We start from the raw sequence: 25,926 nt of genomic DNA on the forward strand, positions 1-25,926 counted from the left end.
GTTCCACCAAATCGCATTGTTTCTCTTTGCCATCTGTGGCAGATGATCAATAAGGACACTAAAGTAGATTTTATTGGCTCAAATGAGATGTGCCTATCTCTGCTGTGACATAACTGGAGGACATATTTTTAAAGAGAGTCACGGCATAAGTATTTTCAATCTTTTACTGTAAAATTTAGTTAAAAGTTCTAATTTAATGTTACAAATTGACATGCTTGCAATTTCAAATTTCACATTAAGACCCCTTTCACACTGGGGCGCTTTGCAGGCTTTACAGCGCTAAAAATAGCGCCTGCAAAGCACCCTGAAAGAGCCTCTCCTGTGTCTACAATGTGAAAGCCCCGAGTGCTGGAGCGGTGCACTGGCAGGACACAAAAAAAAAAGTCCTGCTAGATGCATTTTTGGAACGGTGTGTATACTGCCCCTCCACTGCTCCTGCCCATTCAAATCAATGAGCAGCACGGCTATACCGCCAGAAAAGCGCTTTGCAGGTGGTTTTAACCCTTTCTTGGCTGCTAGCGGGGGGCTAGCACCACTAAAAATAGGGGGAGCTTTAATGCCGACGCATCCACTGCCCCAGTGTGAAAGGGGCCTAATGAATTTTTGCATTCACCTTCCTGTGGTTGTCTGTATGTCTAGTAGTACAGTCAGCATCACTGCTAAATGCTGCTAAAAGACTGTGCAGATCAGTGGGGGCTGGTGCTCAAAATTTTTGGGGGAGCGCAAACAAACTGAAAAATACTGAACCCCCCACCCATCAATTGCAGCCATTGTGCTCATCAAATGCAGCCACTGTGCCCATCAAATGCAGCCATTGTGTCCATCAAGTGTAGCCACGGTGCCCATCAATTGCAGCCATTGTGCCCATCAAATGCAGTCACTGTGCCAATCATATGCAGCCACTTGTGCCCATCAAATGCTGCCACTGTGCCCTATCAATGCAGCCACTTGTTCCCATCATAGGCAGCCACTGTGCCCATCAAACACAGATACTGTGCCTATCATATACAGCCACTTGTGCCCATCATATGCAGCCACTTGTGCCTATCATATGCAGCCACTTGTGCCTATCATATGCAGCCACTTGTGCCCATCATATGCAGCCACTTGTGCCCATCATATGCAGCCACTTGTTCCCATCATATGCAGCCACTTATGCCCATCATATGCAACCACTGTTCCCCATCATATGCAGCCACCTGTGCCCATCAAATGCTCCTCTCCTGGAGTGACAGGGCTTCCTCCTCCTCTTTTGTAGTGGAGGGAAGCGGCAGCTGCAGCGCCTGTGTCTGCTTGGCTCCTCAGGCTTCCTCTACCGTGTCTCCTCTTCCGCCAAAGTGTTAGGCATCCTAACTGGCTCACTGACCTGCCTGCTGATTGGCAGGGAGGAACGTTAATGTGAAAATAGCAAAAATGTATTTGGTATGCCACAAAACAGGCTGGGATCGGGACGCAGTGCTCTGTGCCCCAAGTCCACCCTATTTTGAAGCCTATTAGAGCTTCTGGCTCTAATCGCGTGCTTCAAAATACACACCCCCGCCTATTGCCGCCATAGTATTTCATGTGTCCGGCGTCCTGAAATGGGCTGGACACATGAATAGGGAGTGCAGCAGAGGGGTCGGGGGGAGGCGCCTGTGCGCCCACAATGCACGGGCCACCACTGGTGCATATACAATTTGTTGTCATGCTTGTTCTTACATCAAAATGGGTAATTCAGAAAAATAAAAATGACACTGGTGTGAAAAAAAAAATGAACAATTACCAGTTAACCACTTGACCTTCAGGAGGTTTTACCCCTTTCATGACCAGACCATTTTTTGCTGTTTATCACTGCGCTACTTTACTTTGCATGCAACACTGTACACAAAATATATTGATATCATTTATTTTTTTTTACACAAATAGAGCTTTCTTTTGGTGCTATTTGATCCCCACCGGATCTTTTATTTTTTGGTATATAAAAGAAAAAAGACAGAAAAAAAATATATTTTCTGTTATAAAAAATATCCAATAAACTCAAATTTCATAGTAAATGTAGGCCAAAAAATCCCAATAAGTGTATATTAATTTATTTTTGTGTTATAGCATCTACAAAACTATGGTATATATTTGAAAATTGATCTGCATTCTTCAAGTCCTTAAAATTCCAAGAGAGAAAAATACCCCCCAAATTACCCCTTTTTAGAAAGTAGACAATCTGAGGTAATTAATAAAAAATATATACGTTTTTTGAAGTTATACTTAGTTTTTTGTTTTGTTTTTCAACACTTTATTCCCTAAATACTGTCACCAGTGCAGTACAGCATCATCATGCGACTGGTGTGGCAGTGTTCCGGTATACCGACGTCGTCGACACATGCACACTGAAGCAAAGGTAGTATGTACCCTTGCTTCAGTTAGACTATGCCGTTGCCGGCGGCTCCCGTACGCATGCGTGGGAGTGATGTCATCGCAGCTCTGGCCAATCACAGTGCCGGAGCCGGCGATACCCGGAAGTAACCACTTATGCATTTTCTGGCACTTTTTGTTACATGTGAAAATCAGTTTTTATTTTTTGCTAGAAAATTAGTTAGAACCCCCAAATATTATATTTTTTAAAGCAGAGGCCCTAGAGAATAATTTGGTGGGTTTTGCAATTTCTTTATGTCACATGGTCTTTGCGCAGAGTTTTTTCAAACGCAGTTTTTGGCAAAAAAAATACACTTTTTAACATTTTAATACGAAAAAAAAAACACAATACATAACCCTATTTTTTTGTAAAATATAAAAGATGATGTTACATCGAGTAAATAGATACCAAACATGTCACACTTTAAAATTGTGTGGGCCCGCGCAACGGGGACAAATTTTACTATCCATAGGTGATGCTTTTGCAGGTTACTACTTTAAAAGTACAGAGCAGGTCTAGTGCTAGAGTTACTGCCTCATAATCTGTGCCGTTCGCGGGGATACCGCACAAAAAAACTTTGTTTTATTTCTAAACCTGGTTGGAACGAAGCCCTTCAGCGGTGCGCTGTCACGGCTGAAGGCGATTCGATCTTCACCTTGTCTTCCTTCCGGGTGTGTGCGGACTGCGTGAGTGACCGGAAACTTGATAATGTCAAGTTTATGGCACAAGACTCTGAAGGAACGACACAAGTTTCTTCAGAGCGCTTGCGCTGGTAACGTCAATGGCTGCGTCTACAGTAAATATCTCCTAAACAGTGCACGTTCAGGAAATATTTACAGTACCTATAAGTAAGCCTTATTATAGGCTTACCTATAGGTAAAATTCAGGAAGCGTTGCACAAGATGATTGCCATGGGTTAACTAGAGTCAAAATTCAAAACTAAAAGAAGGCGCAAACGCATACCAGAAAACACAACTGAGGTCAGGAAAGACAGAGTTTTAACAAAGCACAGATAAGCAAAGGTGAGAAACTGATATTAGTCCAAAATTGGAAGAACACTTACAACCACAAGCTCAAAAATTCTACACCAGGCAACGTGATTTTCAGAAATTGCCCTAAAAGAGGAACTTCACCCTTATCTTCAATATTACAAGATATGAACGTTTAGAAATGTTTTGCCATGGCAATCTCCAAACAGAAACTTTTAGATAATTGTAGGCTTTTTAAAGTGGTTGTAAACCCTTTGCAACCACTTTTTGCTACAGGTAAGCCTATAATAAGGTTTACTTGTAGCTACCCTGGATATCTCCTAAACCTGCACGGTTTAGGAGTTATCCCCTGTATCTGCATGTGCTGACATCGTCGACTCATGCGCACTGAAGCAAAGCTAGTATGTGCCTTTGCTTCAGTTAGACTATGCCGTTGCCGGCGGCTCCCGTACGCATGCGAGGGAGTGATGTCATCGCAGCTCTGGCCAATCACAGTGCCGGAGTCAGCGATATCTGGAAGTAACTCTGGGAGCGATGTCGCCATCTGGAGCCGTGAACGAGGACCGCTGCGGGGGCTTTGATCTAATGTAAGTAATACATAATGAGCTAGCATGCTATGCATACTAGCTCATTATGCCTTTGACTTGCAGGTTTTTTTGTTTGTTTTTTCATGGATTTACAAACACTTTAATCATTGCATCTGTTTTTTTTTCTTTTTCTCCCCATTCTTCTCACAGTGGCCAGTTTCACTAAAGGCAGATAAATCCATCTTTCTTCACTTCCTGGAACTCTGGGTCTGCCTCTTGAAAAATGTGACAATGCACATCATATGAGGGAGAAAAATGCCTTTCTCCTGAAACCTTGAGAGATTTCCCAGTGTACAGATTTCCGAGGAAGTCGCGTATATGCGTTGTGGTAGCATGTGGCAAAAACATGCATTAACACACTGCAAGATGTTAATCTGTCCTGAAGGGAAGCCTGCGGTGTAAGAGGACCCAGCAGCAGGAGTCCAAGTGCAACAAGACCCAGTGCAAGCGCATGTGAGGAATTCTGAGCATAGGAAGCAAAGTGGAAAACATCTACACAATGATCCAGCATAGGCTGTGAGCAATGAACATGGACCCTAGCTGCTTGGCTAGGTGATTGCCTTTGACATTACCGCCCTTCTCCACGGAGGGGGCTAATGGAACCTTCAAATTGGAAATTAATTAAGAAATTCTCTGTTGAAATCTCGGACTAATTTTTCAGCATGGACACGACAAGATGACACCCAATAATGTCCCTATGCAGGGCCGTCTTTAATATTGATTGGACCCTGGGCAAAACTTTTCTTGGGGCCCCCCCCCATGCAGTTTTGCTCTCCACCTGCTTTGAGACATAAAATAAATAGCAGCTAGACTCAAAATCAGTCTACTGAATCAGATCAGGCAGCTATTGCGAATGGTTTCTAGAGGTTTCAATGCATCATTACTGCTCACTGACTGGTTGCTAGAGGTTACAGCACACATTACTGCTCACTGATTAGTTGCTAGAGGTTACAGCACATGATTTCTGCTTGTTGATTGGTTGCTAGAGATTACTGTGGATATGACCTCAGGGGGGCATGATATAAATATTAATGCCACCAGCCGCCTCTATTTACATATGAATGCTGCTGCTATTTACATATGAATGCCGGTAATTTACACAAACCCAGGGTCTGCAGGTGAGTCATCTTTACACAACAATAGGGCAGCACTTCATATTGGGACACAGAACAGGACTAAAACCTCAAGGGACAAGGGAATTTAAACCAGGATATTTGACAAGTATGAGGCAGCTGCTTTGGGCCAAACAACAATGACAGGACACAGGGCAGCTGCCCCTTTTGCCCTGCCTTAAAATGGCCCTGTCCCTATGGGTCATACCCTTTCCGATCAATTAAATTCTGTAGGGCATTACAAAAAAGAACAATATATATTTCATATGTAAAAATGTATTGCAAAATGTAAAATTATACATATAGTATATTTCATATTCGGTTTTTGCATCAATGAAGAGTTGTGGAAAAACCTCAGAACTGCAGCCTCAAGAAGACATAAGTAGAAGAATATGGAATGTGTCAGAGATTCTCCACCTTATAGGCTACAGAATTCTTTTTGGAGGAAATGAGATATGGACCCATGTACAGTACATGTAAGTTTGCTGTGGATTGAAAATAGAGCTTTAATGCTAAACTGGAATTAACCTTGGCTCACAGATTAGATGTGTTTGCACCATTCATCCAAGGCAAGGATGTCTGTTTTATGTATTTTTATTTGTTGTATAGTGGGTGTTTCTAGATTATACAGGAGCATTCTAAGTACGGATAAGCTGCCTGTGTTCATTTTGCAAACAGCTTTGCAAATCTTGCTCAAAGTTCATACATTTTACAGCAAACTCAACTGAAGTCTATGGGGGAAGAGCAACTCTTGTTATTTAAATCCAGCTATTTGTAGAGATAATAAGCAAACTATTGTCAACCAAAAAGCATAGGAGGCCAGGCACTGCCATGATGGACATGTACCAATGCCAAACTTAAAACAAATAAATAATTAAATAAAAAATGTTTTAAATTGTTTCTTTCTGTACACGGAATTGGCAACTTTTTATAACAGCTCCAACACCCACCGAAAATATGGCTGCTGTGAGCCTACCATTTATAGAAAGGGGGTCATGTGATGACACTTTCAGCCTCACGCTGCACAGAGATTTTCCAGCCTGCCGGACAACAATCTAAGTGTAAGAAGACTGAGCGAGATTGCCATTTGGATCAGTTAACTCGGCAGTTAAAGTGACATCAATATCTAGTTTGAAAAAAGTAAATTATATTCAAGTATGTATTTGTGACAGACCGAATGACACCCAGCCTGGGTGCTTCTGCCAAGATACAGCTTCCTCCACCTTGGAACCAGAATCGGGTATTATGGCTGAGAATTGCACACAGGAACTAGATGACACTAGCTTAAGTGTAAACTGGAACTCTTTATTGTAAACTCACACAGAATTTATACCACACAAAATCAGGTAAGAGCTTGATCACATTATCCTAAACAATGCAAACTGTAAACCGTTATAGCAGTACATCTACCAGTACATCTAATGAACAGCTAACACAAACATAAACACATAAGCATTCCAAAATAGATTGGTAACGAAGGGAAGTGGACACAATACTAGCAGACAGATAAACAATAGGTGACTCAATTAACAATAGGGATTCACACCTAGGAGGCACACAATGGGGAATTATACAATGAGAGAAAGATACCATAAACAGACTAGAGCAGGAGACCAGCATTAAGTTGTTTTGAGCTAAATATGTTATCATCTATTTCGGGTCTCTAAATCTAGGGGGGTGAAGCAGTCATTGCTGGTTTGGGAACAGAGGCCCCAAATCTATATCCAGGTCCTAGGTTTCCAGAGTCTGTGTGTTTCACGGAGACATCGACCTGAATCCAAAGCAAAACCACTCAAAAGGTCCCCCAGGGACACACCTCCCATAGAGTACAGCCCCCTAAAAAGCCAGTGCCCATAGTCAGTGGGCAAGAGGTTACCCTGCAGTCCCCTCCAAAAGCCCCCATCCCAGTTGGGTCTGTCCCAGTATTCTTAATGCAAAAAAATACCTCCTCCCATATACAAATTCCTGTTTTTTGTTGTTGTCATCCAACTTTCTCTTAGAAGGTGTCGTTCATTCTCTATGATCCCTTTGTATGTAGGAACATAGCCACCCTCTCTTGCTTGAACATTACAAGGAGGCAAAAAAACTGAGTAAAAAACAAATGAAAAAATAAGATACAGGATCAGCTGCAGTACACATGGGACCAAGGTTGTATGAGGATCTCGGTTATGGCTTCTGATTAGGAGCCAGAAGAATGTGTTCCATGTATACATGATGTGTCCAACAAGGTTTTTGTATAATTCTGTTGATCTGTATATTCAATAAAACCCTTTGTCCAAGAAAATCTGCAGCCTTTTCAGGGCGCCAATACAAATGAATGTACACAACTGTACAGAGCATTACATCCGTGATCAGCAGATTGTTGGTGCACTGTCATGCTTCTGTAGAAACTCAGTAGACCTGCCTGGCCATGCCTCCCACACAGGCAGTTAGTGAAGTTCAGATAGAATCCATGGACTATGAGAGCACTAACCAGCGCCCTCACAATTCATTAAGGACTACAAATCTGTAGCAACAGGTTTATTCAATCAAAAAAATCTGTTAATGACTGACGCGGCTGTGTGGGCAGAGGCCCGCTATTTTTCGATTATGACAGTGGGTGTTGTTATGCATTCCTATGTCTATAACTGTTTTCTGTTGGGTTCTACAATATGGGTCTCACCAACTCTGGCTGTCTATCATACACATAAGATTTTAAATCAGATTTCTTTTTTCACTGACTTAAAAAAATATGGGTAGCACTGTGTTCAGTAGAAACCTTGCCATCTCTCTAATCAGTTTGGGGTTCATTATTGTCACATAATGGGTCATACATTCTATCAAACTATTAGCTCTTATATCAGGAACATAATGTCAGCTGTCAGAGAGGTTGTGCCAACTGTAAGGCTCATGTGCATGTGGGAGCCTAAATAAGCATGCAAGAATGCTCACATGTATGCACATAGGAATGCACGCAAAGTGGAATTCACGTGGACGCGTTGGGCATGTCCATCATGGATACCAGTGTCTAGTAGCTTATACAAACTTGAGCCCTATATGAGATCATTGCTGAATGGTTTTTCAACTTGAGTTCCATTTATCATTGATTCTGAATCTGCTTGATCCTGTTATTGACCCCCCTTTCATATGACCTGCTTCTGGATTACCCCGACTGTCAGTGTTTTTTGCCTACTTTTGTTACTGACTGGGACGGAACACCTGACACCCTGCTTGGGTACTTCCACCAAGATACAGCGTCTTCCACCCTGGAACTAGAATATAGGTATTATAGCTGAGCATTGCACCCAAGAACTAAACAACACTAGCTTAGGTGCAAGCTGGAACGGACTTTATTGTATACTCACACAGAATATATACCACACAAAACCAGGTAAGAGCTTGATCAAATTACCCTAAACAATCAAACTGTAACAGTAATATCAGTAAATCTAATGAACAGCTACGTAAACATAAATACCGTATATACTCGAGTATAGGCCGACCCGAATATAAGCCGAGGCCCCCAATTTACCCCCAAAAAAACTGGCAAACTTATTGACTCGTGTATAAGCCGAGGGTGAGACATGCCTGTCCATCCCTGTGTGTGTGTCCGTCCATCCCTGTGTGTCCGTCCATCCCTGTGTGTCCGTCCATCCCTGTGTGTCCGTCCATCCATCCCTGTGTGTGTGTGTGTCCATCCATCCATCCATCCCTGTGTGTGTGTGTATCCATCCATGTGTGTGTGTGTGTGTGTGTGTGTGTGTGTGTGTGTGTGTGTGTGTGTGTGTGTCCAGCCTACCTGTGTCCCGAGCCTTTGTCCCGAGCCTCCGTCCCGTGCCTTGCCTCCTTGCCTCCGTGCCTTGCCGCCGTGCCTTGCCTCCGTCCCGTCCCGTCCCGTGCCGTGCCGTGCCTTGCCTTGCCTCCGTCCCGTGCCCTCTTCGTCGGCGCCTCGGCGGCCATTGTAAAATTCAAAAGCTGCGCCGCCGCCTTCGCCTGTGATAGGCGGAACACTGAATTTCCCAGCAGCCTGTGTTCCGCCTATCACGTACATCGTATCATCCTCGTCCGTAGTACGAGGATGATACGATGTCCGTGATAGGCGGAACACAGGCTGCTGGGAAATTCAGTGTTCCGCCTATCACAGGCGAAGGCGGAGCCGGAGGCGCGGCTTTTGAATTCTAGAATGGCCGCTGTCTGTCTGCTCGACACGCTGATCGAGCGGGCAGACAGCGATGACTCGAGTATAAGCCGAGGGGGGCACTTTCAGCCTCAAAAAAGAGGCTGAAAATCTCGGCTTATACTCGAGTATATACGGTAGTAATCTAGTTAACATAAACATATAAACATCCCACAATAGTTTGGTAAAAAGGTAAAGTGGACACATTGCTAGTCAAATCTCCAAGAGGAATATCAGACAGAAACAATGGGTGACTCAATTAACAATGGGAATTCACACATAGGAGGCATACAAAGGGGAAATTATACCATGAAAGACATTTTAGTAAACAGATTATAGCAGGATACCCCAGCATCAGGTTTTTTTGAGCTCATTATTTAAACATCTGCTCTGATTCTAGGGGAGGGGGGATTGAAGTAGTCAATGGGCAGAGAAGCCCCAAATCTGTATCCAGGTCCTAGGTTCCCAGATTTGGTAGAGACATGGACTCGAATCAGAAGCAAAACCACTTTAAAGGTGCCCCAGGCACACACCTCCCAAAGAATAGGGCTCCCTCAAAAACCAGGGCCCATAGTCAGTGGACAAAAGGCTACCCTGCTGTCTTCTCCAAAAGCCCCTGTCCCAGTTGGGTCACATTGACCTTGGCCTGGACTCTTGGCCAAAATTTTGGCTATTGATTCTGCACCCTACTGCCTGTACATTGCCAACCTCTGTTTGTCCTTGGCCTTGTGTCGGTTCATGATTTGGTGCCTTCCCGCTTGACTGTTACCAAACTCAGCCCGAGACATGGCTCTGCTATCTTGTAGGCTTGGTAAAGTCATGGTGCCATAAATACTGTGCTTCTGCTTATTCAACACCAGCGCTCCCAAGTTCAAGTCCTTCATTACAGCTTCCTGGCACCTGTGAACTGCCAGTGTCTTAGCAGCCCCTCTTTCAACTTCCAGAGGTGCATTGATAAAAATCGTGTGAGAGGCCACCTTCATCATCTCAAACTGCTCATACAAGTATGTAATACTTGTAATGAGCTGACCATGCACTACTCTATTGGTTGTGGATCTGGCAGTAAACTTTTTGTTCAAAAGTTTGAGATTCACAAACTTTGTGAACCCATGGTAGCAACAAACCTAAACCTTATACCTAATTCTAAGAGGCCCATCACTGATTGTTGACTATATTTAGGAGGAGACTGCTGCAGTCAGATGTCCAATCAGAGGTGCAAAGATAGATAAAAGATGATAAGGGTGGCAGCACCCTAAGCCCCTGTACACACGGTCGGAGATTTCCACAATCAAATCCATCGGATTTTGTCCGTCAGATTTAGTCTGACGGATTGTGTCCGAAACTGTTGCATACACACGATCGGACTAAGTTGTCGAAAAATCCGATCTTTCAGAACGTGATGACGTAATTTCGTTATGATGGGACTAGATTCAGGCTAGTAGCCAATAGCTTTGATGTAGGAATTTGATCTGAGCATGCGTGGCACTTGGTCCGATCAAAATTCTCTACACATGATCGGATTACGTCCGACCGGCCCAGTTGGTCGGGAAATATTTCCAACATGTTGGAAAATTGGGTCCGACGGAGATTCGGATGGAATCAGTCCGATGCATACCACACACAGTCGGATTATCTGACGACACGGTCCGATAAGGCGCATTCCGATGGATTCTCCGACCGTGTGTACGCGGCATAAGAGTTTATTGTAGAGATCTCTGTGAACCAAATCCTGAATTTTCTTTGGCAAGGGCTATTTTTTGCAGGCATACAGATCCCTGCTCCAGTCCAGCTATTGAACATGCTATGTCTCTGCTACAATACAACAAACTTACCTGTCAGTTCAAAATGTTCCCTAGAATGTACACTGAGCTGCGCCTGCATAGCTTGGTGTACATTCTTGGCACACCTCGGTGTCAGGATGAATGAACTTGTGTGCGCATGCTGGGAAGTTGTATCAACCCGCGCTGGTCACTCAAGACCCAGAAAAAGATGGGGGGAAGGTGTTGGCACTGTGTAAGGGTAGGGTAGTAGGTGGGTGACACTTCCTCCATGTTCTCCTCTACCTTGGGCGCCAAGTGTGGGTCACATAGGAGGCCTACCCCAGGATAGGTTCTTCTGGTCTACACTCTGAACTTTAGATAGGGTTACTGCTTCACACATAGGGTACCTTTACTTGAACTGATGACTGAACATGGTAAACTCTGTCGATGTATTATACACTGTCACAGTCATCGAAGCATTTAAGTGGGATACGCAGAGCCAATGTCCTTTCCACCTGTCCAGTATATCTCTGCTACCCTCAGTAACGGTATGGAGCCCCGCCATGAACCTTGCAATGACTCCATGCATGCACTTCAATTATCCCTTCTTCTTCCGTACCTACAGTCGTTCTCATAAATTTACATACCCTGGCAGAATTTATGATTTCTTTGCCATTTTTCAGAGAATATGAATGATAACACATAAACTTTTCTTTCACTCATGGTTAGTGTTTGGCTGAAGCCATTTATTGTCAAATAAACAGTGTTTACTCTTTTTAAATCATAATCACAACAGAAACTACCCAAATTACCTAATCAAAAGTTTACATACCCTGGTGATTTTGGCCTGATAACATACACACAAGTTGACACAAAGGGGGTTGAATGGCTATTAAAGGTAATCATCCTCACCTGTGATGTGTTTGCTTGTAATTACTGTGTGTATAAAAGGTCAATGAGTTTCTGGACTCCTGACAGACCCTTGCATCTTTGATCCAGAGCTGCACTGATGTTTCTTGATTCTGAGTCATGGGGAAAGCTAACAAATTTTCAAAAGATCAACGTGAAAGGGTAGTTGAACTATATAAAACTGGAAAGGTATATAATAAGATATGCAAGGAATTGAGAATGCCAATCGGCAGTGTTCAAACTGTAATCAAGAAGTGGAAAATGAGGGGTTCTGTTGAAACCAAACCATGGTCAGGTAGACCAACTAAAATTTCAGCTACAACTGCCAGGAAAATTGTTCAGGATGCAAAGAAAAACCCACAAATAACTTCAGGTGAAATACAGGACTCTCTGAAAACATGCGGTGTGGCTGTTTCAAAATGCACAATAAGGAGGCACTTGAAGAAAGATGGTGCATGGTCGAGCCGCCAGAAGAAAGCCATTACTACACAAATGCCACAAAGTATCCTGCTTACAATACGCCAAACAGCACAGAGACAAGCCTCAAACCTTCTGGCACAAAGTAATTAGGAGTGATGAGACCAAAATGTAGATTTTTGGCCACAACTATAAATGCTTCATTTGGAGAGGAATCAACAAGGCCTATGATGAAAGGTACACCATTCCTACTATAAAACAAGGAGGTGGATCGCTGAGGTTTTGGGGATGTGTGAGCTACAAAGGAACAGGAAATTTGGTCAAAATTGCTGGCAAGATGAATGCAATATGTTATCAAAAAATACTGGAGGAACATTTGTATTCAGCAGCCAGGAAGCTGCGTATGGGACGTACTTGGACATTCCAACATGACAATCATCCAAAACACAAGGCTAAGTCGACCTGTCATTGGCTACAGCAGAATAAAGTGAAAGTTCTGGAGTGGCCATCTCAATCTTCTGACCTCAATTTCATTGAGCCACTCTGAAGAGATCTCAAACATGCAGTTCATACAAGACAGCCCAAGAATTTACAGGAACTGGAGGCTTTTTGCCAAGATGAATGGGCAGCTTTACCAAATGAGAAGATAAAGTGTCTCATCCACAAAAGAAAAATGTACGGTATTAAGAACTGGGGTATGTAAACTTTTGATCAGGGTAATTTGGGTAGTTTCTGTTATGATTATGATTTAAAGAGAGTAAACAAAGTTGATTGATAATAAATGGCTTCAACGAAACACTAACCATGAGTGAAAGAAACGTTTTTGTGTTATCATTCATATTTTCTAAAAAATGGCCCAGAAATCATAGCTTCTGCCAGGGTGTGTAAACTTATGAGCACAACCATATGAACAGGTTGGGGACCATTGTTGCGGACTTGCTCTCTGTTGAAATGGGAGACGGACCTGCTTACGGAGAGAGTGCCAACAACTAGTCCTGCTAGAAGCTCTCGTACTTGTCACATGTACATGCTTACTGTAGGCTGCTAAAGAAATCTAAGCTGTAGACTATGCAACAGTTACTTGTGTAGCGCACCGCCACTCCCTCAGGAGCCCCAAGTAAACTGGGATCCCCCCACCTTGCACAGCCAGGCACACCAAATTTTCCCTGACACTCTTGAGACAAAAAATAGTCCATGACTTTGTTTTTGTTATTTATTGAGGGTAATCACTTGGATAGGGATGGGAGGTTATGGAATGCCCATTTGACTTCAGGGACAACTTTTCCTATAAGCAGTTTCTATATAAAGCTCCACTTCTTCCTCCAGGACTCACTCACTCAGAACCTAGATGGAACACTGTGAATATCTTAAAGTTACTCAGTCAGATTAAAGCAATGAATCATTACAGGCAGGAACCTGAGGCCCCTTGGTTGTGTAACAAAATTTCAGTGTCCAGCTAGCATCCCTCCTGTGGCACCACCTCCTCAGACTCTACCACGCCCCCTGGCTGCAGCAGCCCCTTTCACTAGCCCTCCAGTCTAACTTTTCCCCACAGTCCCCCAGACTGACACTCACCAGCCCACTGGGCTGACTCTCAGGAGATCTCCCAGATGTGCTGACCTGCTGCCGCTGTCCTCTCTCCTTGCACCCATGCCTCCAGTAAGGGCTTCCTCCGTGTATTTTGGTAGGGTCCTAGGGGGCACCCTCAGGGGCCACCGATAGCCTCCTCAGCACTCCATCTTCCACCTGACTTCCCCTCTCTGGCATGACTCATGCCTATTTATGAGGTGGCCTGTCCACTGCCAGCCCTTTAGTGGGGTTGGCTGGGGCCTTCTTAAATATACCCAACAGCTCCTGCTACCCTCCACCCACTATATCTAGAACATTCTCCAATGTCCCAGGAAACAGAGGGAGGCACCAGAGAAGCTGCTAAGATGAGCCACCCAGGCCTAAGTCACTATACCCTGACCCAGATTTATAGCTAAGGGGACAATACATGGTATTGAGCTAAAACTAATTTTTACCTACACGAACGATAAACCTATACAACGTCGACGAGCAATAGATTTCCATACCTTTAAACGCAAACCCTCAGGGTTCGGACCCCTGCTCCTTTTATAACTAACAGAACCAGTGTGTTGGAACCAGCAAAGCCCGCCAAAAAGAAAACCTGGAACATAATTATCCATACCCTTCCCACCTGGGGCAGAGCTAACCTATACCTGCCTAAAACTGGACATCACATTGCTGCAGTAGAGGTGAGTATTTGTGGACTTTAGTTCAGCTTTAATTCAGTAAACTTGAACTATCATGCTGCCCAGTTATGTTCTAAGCTGGGCTATGGGATAAGCAAATGTTGTCTAAATACAAGAGACGTGTATTCTTATGCCTCGTACACATGGTCGGATTGTTGGCCAACAAAACTGTGGAATTTTGTCCGAAGGATGTTGGCTCAAACTTGTCTTGCATACACACAGTCACACAAATGTTGGCCAACAATTACAAACTTAGGGACATACTAGACGTACTACATGGTCTTTCAGCTCTTTAAGGCAAACCTTTGGGCTCCTTCTGCTAATTTTGTGTTAGAAGTTTGGTGAGTATTGATTCATGCTTTTCTTTTCACGTTTTCCATTTAGCGCTTTTTATTTCGTGCTTTTCAGTTCGTTTCTGAACAGCCATTCTTCAACCAGACATGTTGCGGAATCGGAGGAGATAACGTGTTATTTATTATAGGCAGTTTGGGAGTAGGCAGTTACATTTAAAAAAATACGATGTAAAATTGACAAGGAACACCAACATAGTTGTATCTTTGATCTTAAAAACTACGGGATAATGGTGTTGTGGTAACTCTCACAAATAATACACAAAAAAAATATATATATATTATTCTTGATATCACTACAAAAAAAATCCTTTGAAAATGAGTTTGCAATAACTTCATCAGTATCACCAGCAAAGCAGCTTCATTATTATCCCATTAAAGAAGAATAGAATTGTGCTCTGCATTTGGAGATTTCATAATTTGCAAATGTTAATTCTCCATTACAAACACTAGTTTGCAAGACCGAACGCTTCTGCTTCTGAGCATGGGTGTTTGTACTTTGGACTTTTGTCCGACGGACTTGTGTACAAACGATCGGAAAATCTGACGACACACATTTTTTGGCAGAAAATTAAAAAAACATGCTAGCAAACATTTGTTGGTGGAAAGTCCAACAACAATTGTCCGATGGAGTGTACATACACAGGGTCGGATTTTCTGCCAACAGCCTGGCATCAAACATTTCCTGGCGGAAAGTCCAATCGTGTGTACGAGGCTTTACTTTAACCACTTTAGCTCCAGGAAGGTTTACCTCCCCTTTATTTTTTGCGATACGGCACTGTGTAACTTTAACTGAAAATTGCGCGGTCCTGCAGCGCTGTACCCAAATAACATTTATGTTTTTTTTCCCACAAATAGAGCTTTATTTTGGTTGTATTTTATCACCTTTTTTTTTGCACTATAAACAAAAAAAGACCAACAATTTAAAAAAAAATATATATTTTTTTTTTACTTTCTGCTATAAAACACATCCAATAACTTTTCTTTAAAAAAAAAAAAACAGATCAAAATTGTTGGTCTCTTTTTGATTATAACATAAAAAAACGCAGAGGTGATCAAATACCACCGAAAAAAAGCTCTATTTGTGGGAAAAAAAGGACGTCAATTTTGTTTGGGTACAACGCTGCACAATTGTCAGCTAAAGCAACACAATAAATGCCTGGTCATGAAGGGGGGTAAATCTTCTAGAGGTCACCTGGTTAAATACCAGCAAAAAGAAAGCTCTGTTTAAAAAAATAATAATAAAGAGGTCATCAGGGTGCAGTGTAGCATGACAGAGTAATTGTCATTCAAAGTGTGAGAAATATGAAAATTGGCCTGGGCGGGAAGGGGGTAAAAGTGTCTTGAAGTGGCTCCCCATCACACACAGGTCCCTGAGCCACCTCTCTGGAAGTAGTTGCACGTTGGCCCTGACTTTCCTGCAGCCAAGAGCTGCCACACGCCATAATCCGTGAGATTATCGTCCATGGCAGAGTCCTGGCACTTGCTGAGGATTATCACACCCACACCATGACGATTCCAGCCCAATGTACAGCGAGGAGTATGAAGCCGATCTGACAATGAACAGGAAGCGGCCACTCTCTCCTCTCCTCCATGGCAGCACGTTTCTCCGGACAGTGACAGTTGAACGCTTCGGGCGGGCACGCCCACCTCCCCCACGGCCTGACAGCTGCCAATCACCCGTCACCCCGCCCATCTCCCAGCGCCTCCTCAGTCAGAGCGTCTGTCAATCAGCGCCGCCGGCCCCGCCCCCTCGCTGTGCCTCTATGTGTGTGAGTGAGTAGTAAGTGACGAGCGATGACGTCAGACGCAGATGGAAAAAGGGAACCGTCAGAATGGCTGCCCAGTGCCGGAGCCCTCGGTGCACGGCGGAGAGGAAGGGATTCCGGCGGGAACTCGACTCGTGGCGGCACCGGCTTATCCACTGTGTAGGTGAGGGACCCGTCCGTGTGCTGTGCGGGGAATCCGAGGGGGGAGGGGCGGCTGTCAGCAAAACAAACCCGCGGAGCGCTCTGTATCCGGGATGTGTCACTGGACGGGGGACCGCTGTCACCGCGGAGCCTCCATCTTCACTGACAGCTCATTGTCCTCCATCGGGGGGCCCCACACTGCTACATTATACCGGGGAGAGAAACTTCAATACCTCGTGTTCAGCGATCCACACCCCCCACCACCCCCTCCTCCAACCGACACCTCAACTTCTACTGCAACTTCTCCGACACCACATACTACACGAGATCCCACCACGTAGTAATACACGATCCCACCGCGGACCACACGAGATCCCACCGCGGACCACACGAGATCCCACCGCGGACCACACGAGATCCCACCGCGGACCACACGAGATCCCACCGCGGACCACTCGAGATCCCACCGCGGACCACTCGAGATCCCACCGCGGACCACTCGAGATCCCACCGCGGACCACACGAGATCCCACCGCGGACCACACGAGATCCCACCGCGGACCACACGAGATCCCACCGCGGACCACACGAGATCCCACCGCGGACCACTCGAGATCCCACCGCGGACCACTCGAGATCCCACCGCGGACCACTCGAGATCCCACCGCGGACCACACGAGATCCCACCGCGGACCACACGAGATCCCACCGCGGACCACACGAGATCCCACCGCGGACCACACGAGATCCCACCGCGGACCACACGAGATCCCACCGCGGACCACACGAGATCCCACCGCGGACCACACGAGATCCCACCGCGGACCACACGAGATCCCACCGCGGACCACACGAGATCCCACCGCGGACCACACGAGATCCCACCGCACGATCCCACCATGTAGTACACAAGATCCCACCTCATCTGCCTGCATACTACCTCATCCCGCCATATCCTACCACATACTACATCATCTTACCTCTTTTCCTACATAATCCCGCCGCATACTAGCTCATTACTCCCTCTGTACCTGATCCCCTTTTCTCCGTAACTGATCCATTTATCATACCTGATCGTAACTGACTCTCCTCCATACCTGATCCCTACCTCAGTTCTCCTGATCTTTTCCTCCATACGAGATCCCTGCCACCCTACCCGATCCTTTAGGCCGTACCCGATCCCTGCCACCCTACCCGCCTCTATACCATCACTACCTTCAAACCTGATCCTTGCTATTGTGCCTGATCCCTTCTCCCTGCCATCTAACCCGGTCCTCCTCTCTATACTTTCTTTCCATTCATACCTGATCCCTGCCTCCTTTACCTTCACTCCCTTCATACCTGATCCCTTCTCCCTGCCACCCTACCTCATCCCTATTTCTACACTTTTTCATTCCTGATCTCTGCCTCCCCTCCCCCCCATGCCATAATTATGTCAGCACTCCCCTGCACTGGACCTGGGCTTTCTTTTTGTGTGAGATGAGCTGTGATCTGGCTTTGTGGGTGATCATCATGGCTCTCTAGGTATGTGTATTATTGTAGTTGGGTAGGCAGCGCACTTTAAGGGTTTCACACACAATACGGAGCCGTCCTTTTCAAACACAGCAAAGTGCCCGGATTAGTGTTGCTTTTGGTAAGACCTGTTCAGATACGTGGGGGAGGGGAATGACCAACTGTCATCTGTCATTTAAAGTCAGTTAAAGCAAAACCACAACATGGCAGTGAACAGCGACGGAACGTGAACCTTTTCTGGAAAAAAATACATCAGGCACGTAACTTTTCTGAGTCTTCCCCATTGTACTTTGAAGGTGTAATTCCTGGTAATAGGTCTTCTAGGATCGCACTGGGAGCCCCCGCCGCTGTGTGTTTAGTTGCATGCACTATCCTATGTGTATATACATTCTAGATCTGTATGGCCTGATCATTGTAGGTGTTTTGTATTCAGGTAACTCATTCCTAATATGTGTAGAAGTATATAGAATATAATTGTAGGTGACATATGGTTTATGTGCATTAAAGGTGACAGTTTGGTGTCCGACAGAAGTACTTTTTAAGGCAGTTCTATCAGAAGGTGCGATTGTTAGACATTCTATGATCTGACTTGCCGCACAGATGCCGTGTATGGCGCCATTGTATACGGGCTACGATCTTTTGAGGATCGGCTTCAGTCACGGGTGGTAAACTACATCCACAGTCCTCGTCATCCCAGGTGTTATCAGAATGATCCATAGGCCGCTCGTTAAATATGTTACAATTTAAGTGACCCAACCATATTTTTATTTTTATTTTTGATGTTTGAGCAGAATTGTCGGTCCCCTATAGATGCATCTGTGTCCATCTGCTAAGAATAATCCCCTTGGTGTGCCTGGGCTGCCTTCATTGGAACAGTGCAGGATTAGGAAGATCTATGTAAATGAGCCTAAATACACGTCCTGCTAACCTCTCCGGTGACTTGTGTGTTTTTGTCTTATCCCTGCCTGTCAGATGTGACCTGTGCCCCGGATCTTCAAATCTCCTGACCCCACCCAATCTAATGTCAGGGAGGTGTCTGAATATGCTCTAGTGTTGATTTTGAAATATGCTCAGCCAGGGCCGCTGGGTAGATGTATCCTGTTTAACTGTTTGGTGACAGCTGAGCTCGGCGTGCGCTTCTATTTACATTGAGTGCTCTAAGTTATTGACTCCAGGTCTTTTTTTTTTTCTTTACTATTTTTATTAGGAAGGGGGGGGGGGGGGGGGGGTGGAATGAATCGGCTGGGGATCATTGCATCATCTAGAGTTAACTGGTTCGGTTAGCAGTAACCTAGCTTAAAGGGAGATGCACTTTAAGGATATGGAGGACACACCTCCTGCTAAGCCTGTATGTACTGCAGCTCTGGTTCTGGCAGGAAAATCTCCATTGCATCTGCAGTAGGAGGGGGGGATAGGTCAGGGACCCCCTCTGGCAGCTGAACTATGATTAACCCCTTGTTGGCTGCTTTCTCCAGGCTCACCTAAGACGCAGTGCTTTACAGCCATAGACCAGTGAAGGTAGGCGTATCAGTCACATGTAGTCAGATATAAACAAGGCTACTTTTTTGTCATTGTCCACTGTACAGCTGCGATCCCTATTGCTGCCTCTTACCTTACATATTATATAATGATTTTAGCAATATTGAGAAGCATGCTTGTGTTTGTACGAGTGATGTGTGTGTGTGTGTGTGTGTGTGTGTTTTTTTTTTTTTTTTTTTCCTCTTTAAATGTGCCTTGGGACTGCATTGTCGAGCAATCCCTTGCCAGCAGCGTGGCTTAATTCTAATTAAACATTTTTTTTTTTTTTTTTTTTTGGGTGGGGGAAGGGGTCCTATTGTTCCATCTCCTTTACATGAAAGCTAACGACAGATAATATTATGGACATAAGGTAGATGAACGGGGGCAGTTGAGCTTGTTTTATTTGATTGGTGGCTTTATAGAACTGTTTAAAGTGTTGATTTATCTTTTTTTTTTTTGTTTTTTTTTCCATGTTTGTTTTTCTTTCACCCTTTTTCCTTTTGGAGATGTTTTATTTATTTTAGCTTATAAGCACAGCAAAGATTTGGTATGCAACCATCACCTTAGTAATGCTGTGTTTTGGAAATGAAACCCAATGTATTTTCGTCGTCTGTTTGCAAATATGTTTCATGTCAGGCTGTTACATTAGGAGATGACCGATGCGCTTTCCCTAGGCAACGCAATGCAAAGCACCCCATTGAAATGGGGGGGGGGGGGGAATCTATTTACATGAAGATTTTATCATTGCAACATTTTCCGGAGTCTGTCTGTGTGTTGTATAGTAAAATATTTTTGTACTTTTATGTCACTTGCTGATTTTCTTTAAGTAAAAGAGCAAAGTGCAGGAGTCTTGGGTAACCAATCAGATTACATCTTTTATAAGTTTAGAGCAGTAAAAAAAAGTTTGTTGGATTTTATGGGCTACTGTACTATGTGCACTTACATTTTTTTTTTTTTTTTATGACAATGCAAAGAAAAAAAATATATCTATATCTCTTCTCTCAATTAGATAGAAAAAGATCTCTCTCTAGTCCTTTACAATATAAAGGTAGACTACAGTTACAAGAGGGTTAAGTGGGCCCTGCTCATAAGAGCTTACAATCTAATAATGGGGTGGGGCAAGTTATACAAAAGGTAACAACTGTGAAGCTGATGGGAAAAGTTGTTAGGTGGAGGCGTGATGGACTTCCCTGGAAAAAATTTAGTTTTCAAGGATTGCGTAAAGGTGGTCAGAGTAGGAGAAAGCCATATAGTGCCGAAAATGTATGCCGCACTTTCTATATTTTACATTCGCATCAGTCTCTGCCCTCAAGGAGCTTACAATCTAAGGTCCCTTACTCGCATGCATTCTTGCACCATACTAGGGACAATTTAGACAGGAAACCGTTAACCTACAGGCGCATCTTTGGAGTGTGGGAAGATACAGGAGGGAGAACATGCAAACTCCATGCAATCCTGAGCAGAATGTGAGCCAAGGTCCCCGGTGCTACAAGGCAGAAGTGCTAACCACTTAATTGTGTGTATTTATTTTATTCTTCTTTCACGAAAGTTGACATCTTTGTTATGTTTATTTTGGGTGTGTACACATTGTGAATCTAGTGTGGGTATTTCTAAAGCTTTTGAGGCATGTATGCATTTTGACAGGAAAGACAAAATAAGAGAAGAATACTGTGGCTGCATATGCTATATGATTTAATGTTGACGTACGCATTGAAAAGCAGATAATGAGCACACGTTTGCAACAAAAGACAACTACTGCGTGGGCATAATCTTCCATTTTGGAAACGTCTTTATGCACAGGGGTTGATTTACTAAAAAACAAGAGTACAAAATCTGGTGCAGCTACACATGGAATCATCATCAGCTTTTAACTTCAGCCTTTTTAAATTAAGCTTTGACAAAATAACCTGGCAGCTGATTGGCTACCATGCACAGCTACACCAGATTTTGCACTCTCCGGTTTTAGTAAATCGTACCCAATATATTCAGTAAAGTACTATAGGCTGGGATTTGAAATTGGGGCTTCCATTATAGAAGCAAGGACCAACTGCCATAATGCTGCACATGTGATCAGTTATGAAACCAGCCATTGGATGGTTTGGTTGAGAGCACAACCAATGTGAAAGTTAGCATTTCCGGCATGCCGGCAATGTAAGTGTTTTGAAACTGGGTTTACTCCCGCTTTCATTTTATTTGAGAGGTAAGTTTCTTCACTTTAGACATACTTACCCACTCTTCCTAATGCCTCATTACTTTAAAAAAAAAAAAAAAAAAAAAAAGGAAACCTAGATGCTTAGGTCTATGTTGAAGGATCATTCTGCTAGTTTTTGTACAGACCTAACCTCCCAACCTATCCTTGGCAGTTTCAGAAAATGGTCCTCGTTGTGCATGTTGAACCCTTTTTTTTTTTTATGGCTCCTGGTAACGTGTAAAGCTGGCCATACACTTGTAGAATTTAGTTTGAGCGTAATCATTTTAAGAACATTTGTTTGATTTTTTTCTGTCCCTTGGAGGATTCAAATCTCTGTTTATTTTTGACCACGGTGATGAGAAAATTCAGAGGCAGAATGGGAAAAGTGTGTTGGGCTTTTTTTTTTTTTTTTTTTTTTCTTCTCAAATTAATTTCTAATAGTAATTTTTTTTTTTTTTTTAACCACTTGCAGACCGGACCATTTTGCTGGTCAAAGACCAGACCACTTTTTGCGATTCGGCACTGCGTCGCTTTAACTGACAATTGCACGGTCGTGCGACGTGGCTCCCAAACAAAATTGACGTCCTTTTTTTTCCCACAAATAGAGCTTTCTTTTGGTATTTGATCACCCCTGCGGTTTTTATTTTTTGCGCTATAAACAAAAATAGAGCGACAATTTTGAAAAAAACGCATTATTTTTTACTTTTTGTTATAATAAATATCCCCCAAAAATATATAAAAAAACATTTTTTTCCCTCAGTTTAGGCCGATACGTATTCTACATATTTTTGGTAAAAAAAATCGCAATAAGCAATTATTGATTTGCGCAAAAGTTATAGCGTTTACAAAATAGGGATAGTTTTATAGCATTTTTATTAATAATTTTTTATTATTTTTTTTACTAGTAATGGCGGCGATCTGCGATTTATATTGTGACTGCGACATTGTGGGGGACCCATTGGACATTTTTGACACATTTTTGGGACCATTGTCATTTATACAGTAATCACTGCTATATAAATGTAAATGACACTGGCAGTGAAAGGGTTAACCAGTGGGTGGCAGTGTAGGGGTTAAGTGTTCCTAGGGGTGTGTTACTAACTGTGGGGGGGTTGGGCTTTCATTTAGTGTACACTGATCTCTGCTCCAATCACATGGAGCAGAGATAAGCGTCACTAGTTGCTAGGCAGAATGGAGAAATGTTGTTTATACAGCATTTCCTCCATTCGGCCGCTCCGTGAGATGATCGCGGGGGTCCCGACCAGCGCTGGAGCGCGCCGCCGGCGGTGCGCTCCCGATGGCAGGGCGGCATCGAATATTGGACGTACCTGTACGCCAATATGCCTGCCCGTACCATTCTGTCGACGTACATCGTCGTGCGCTGGTCGGGAAGTGGTTAAAGTACACTCCTTTCAAAAGTGAATGTTGAAGGCAAACAAAGTACTTTTGAATATCATCTGTTAATTCCTTGTCATCAGGTACTGAGAATTTTCACACAAATTTTTGTACAAAAGTTTATTCCAAAATCTCAGTGTGCAGATCACTTGTAATAAAATGTATTTTTTTTTTTTTTTTTTTTTTTATTAAGTTTAGTCTCCAGCTCTACTACTGCAACCATTGTTGGATCTTGTGCAGATACTGATGGTTTGGAAACCTGTGTTTGCTTAGGGCTAGACACACCCTCAGATCTCCATATGACTTCATTGCATTATTTGTGACAGAGGGCATGTGAAGAAGTCCGTCTAGGCTGAGACATGGCTTAGACCAGCCTTTCTCAACCTTTTTACCCCAGAGGAACCCTTGAAATTTTCTTTCACAATGATATTAATTTTTTTTGGAAGAAGGTTTTTAAACGCGAAAAACATTTTGACGAGTCCTGAGTGGGATATAGCAATAGACCAGACCATCTACATCACAGTCAAACATACATTTTGTAGATGTATGTTTGACCATCTAGCAGCTTTAGAGTTAAGCCTCGTACACACTAGTCATTTAAAAAAAAAAAAAAAAAAAAAAAAGTGGGCTGAACGAAAAAACTGACTGCTCGGGTCAGAGCCGATGTGCTAACAATGTCCCCCACCAGAACGTTCTGGTCAGCGCTCTCAGCCATTGACTGAGCATGATTAGGAGTCAATTGGCAGATCCTTTGTGGTTATGCCCCTTTGACAGAAGCTGGTCCAACTCCAGTACACATAGGCCGAATGTTGGCTGCTTTCTATTGAACTGGCCAATGCCACCCAACATTCGGCCTCTGTGTACTAGTCTTTAGAATGCCGATACAACAGTTTGCACTTGGAAGGTAAGAAAAAGTTTAAGCTCTTAACCTTTAAATACATAGGACATATTTGCTTCAAGAACCCAGTTAGTTCTGAGGTCAAATAAAGGTATCCAGAGCAGCACCTGAGGTTGATGTGTGTATGAGATGAAGGCCAAGCTAAATTGCAATGGGACTACTAAAAGAACTGTCCTATTCAGTGCTAAAAACTGCCCAAGAGTAGAGCACATAGACATTGAAAGAGTTAAACCTCATGGGGACAGGAAGATAATGTATTGGTCCAGCATTAAGAGCAATAGATGGCACCAAAGTAAAAGAGGGAAGAAGGGGTAGTGGGGAGGGCATAGGAATCCCCTTGGGAGGCTCATGGCAGGCATAGCTAGGCAAATGTAGAGACCTACAAGTTCAGAAAATGCGTAGGCGATCGCATTTATGGCAACTGGTTCAACCAGGATGTGTAGAATTTGTCATGTGAGTATTGCTGTGCGCTTTTCGCTTACTAATGTACCATGCAGGGTTATATTCCTCGCTTTTGCGATTGTCTTGTGGCCCTGAAAATGTGTCTCGCAAGTACATGTTCCCTTTTCGCTATTCCTGGTATAGGCAAGTCATTGGGTTCAGGCAGCTGCCTCTTTCAAGTGGGATTGACCCTGGAGTTATGCAGGCACCATCAAGTCTGAAGTCAACCCTCTAGTCTGGAGGAACCCTGGTTGAGAATGGCTAATTTTTAGATGGATGACCTGCTGTACTGTGACTTTTGCTGGAAAGTGGGATCTGCCATGCCAGTCGTTTGGTCAAAAAGTCACAACTCAATGCAGAAAGGAGGAGGTTGTACTTCACTGCAAGTTGCCAGTCACAGCAGCAGGACTTATGTCAGGACTTTCTTGTCATTGCAATTGCAACACGAGTCCCCCAATAAGATGATTAGGATTTTTCCAGCCCTCAAATAGGCAGATTTAATGCATGTTTCTGGTCATGAAAATCATAATTTTATTAATCTTCTATTATAACTTGCAGAATACAAAGTCCTGACTATTGTTTCTCCTTTGCAGTCAAAGGCCACTGGATGTTTTTATTTATTTTTAATTTCTGCAGCCAATAAACTCCCAGCATGTTATCCTATGTGTTCATACATACAACAATCAGTGTTTTGTGGCATGGGTGTTTTTCTGTCTGGAAAAAAAAACCCCACAACTAGTGGGTTTGAAGAGGAGTTTTTCAGGTGAAAATATGCTGACAAATGCATCTGTTCGGCCTTTTTGAGCGTTTTTTGCGTCATGAGCTTTTGTGGGAGTATCGTTTTGCCAAACGCTAATGCAAAAGCACTGCAAAACTCGCGGGTGTGTTTTTTGTTTTACACGGCATTCTAAAGCTACTGCTATTTTTATAACATCCAGTGTGCAGGAGGCCAAAGAAGTAAAACTAGGGCAAGGTGATTGGATGGGAAATGAATAGCAGCTCTCTAATGAGGTCGTTTCTGCTCTCTGCCGTTCATCCTATTGGCATGTTCCATTTCATTAGATTCACAGCACTGTGAAGGTACTAAATGTGTGTGGGTTTTTTTTTTTTTTTTTTTGTTCTTCTTTTTTTATTATT

The 25,926-nt window shown here is 43.6% G+C and overlaps 1 protein-coding gene across 5 annotated transcripts in view; it reads left to right on the forward strand.

The window, feature by feature from the left end:
• Positions 1–16,689: 16,689 nt before the first annotated feature.
• LCORL (ligand dependent nuclear receptor corepressor like) overlaps positions 16,690–25,926 on the forward strand; it is a 140,312-nt gene continuing 131,075 nt past the window's right edge. The window contains exon 1 of one of the 5 annotated variants that reach the window (XM_077477726.1): positions 16,690–16,852. In XM_077477726.1, the coding sequence (XP_077333852.1) occupies positions 16,738–16,852 (115 nt within the window). In that variant the 5' untranslated portion in view covers positions 16,690–16,737. Of the gene's footprint in view, positions 16,857–25,926 lie in introns of all 5 variants that reach the window. The other 4 variants (XM_077477727.1, XR_013272365.1, XR_013272364.1 and 1 more) reach the window with 4 other exon arrangements.

Source organism: Lithobates pipiens, unplaced genomic scaffold (genome assembly GCF_037356315.1).
Source record: "Lithobates pipiens isolate NorthernLeopardFrog02 unplaced genomic scaffold, aLitPip1_a1.2 Scaffold_13, whole genome shotgun sequence".
Taxonomy (NCBI): Eukaryota; Metazoa; Chordata; class Amphibia; order Anura; family Ranidae; genus Lithobates; species Lithobates pipiens.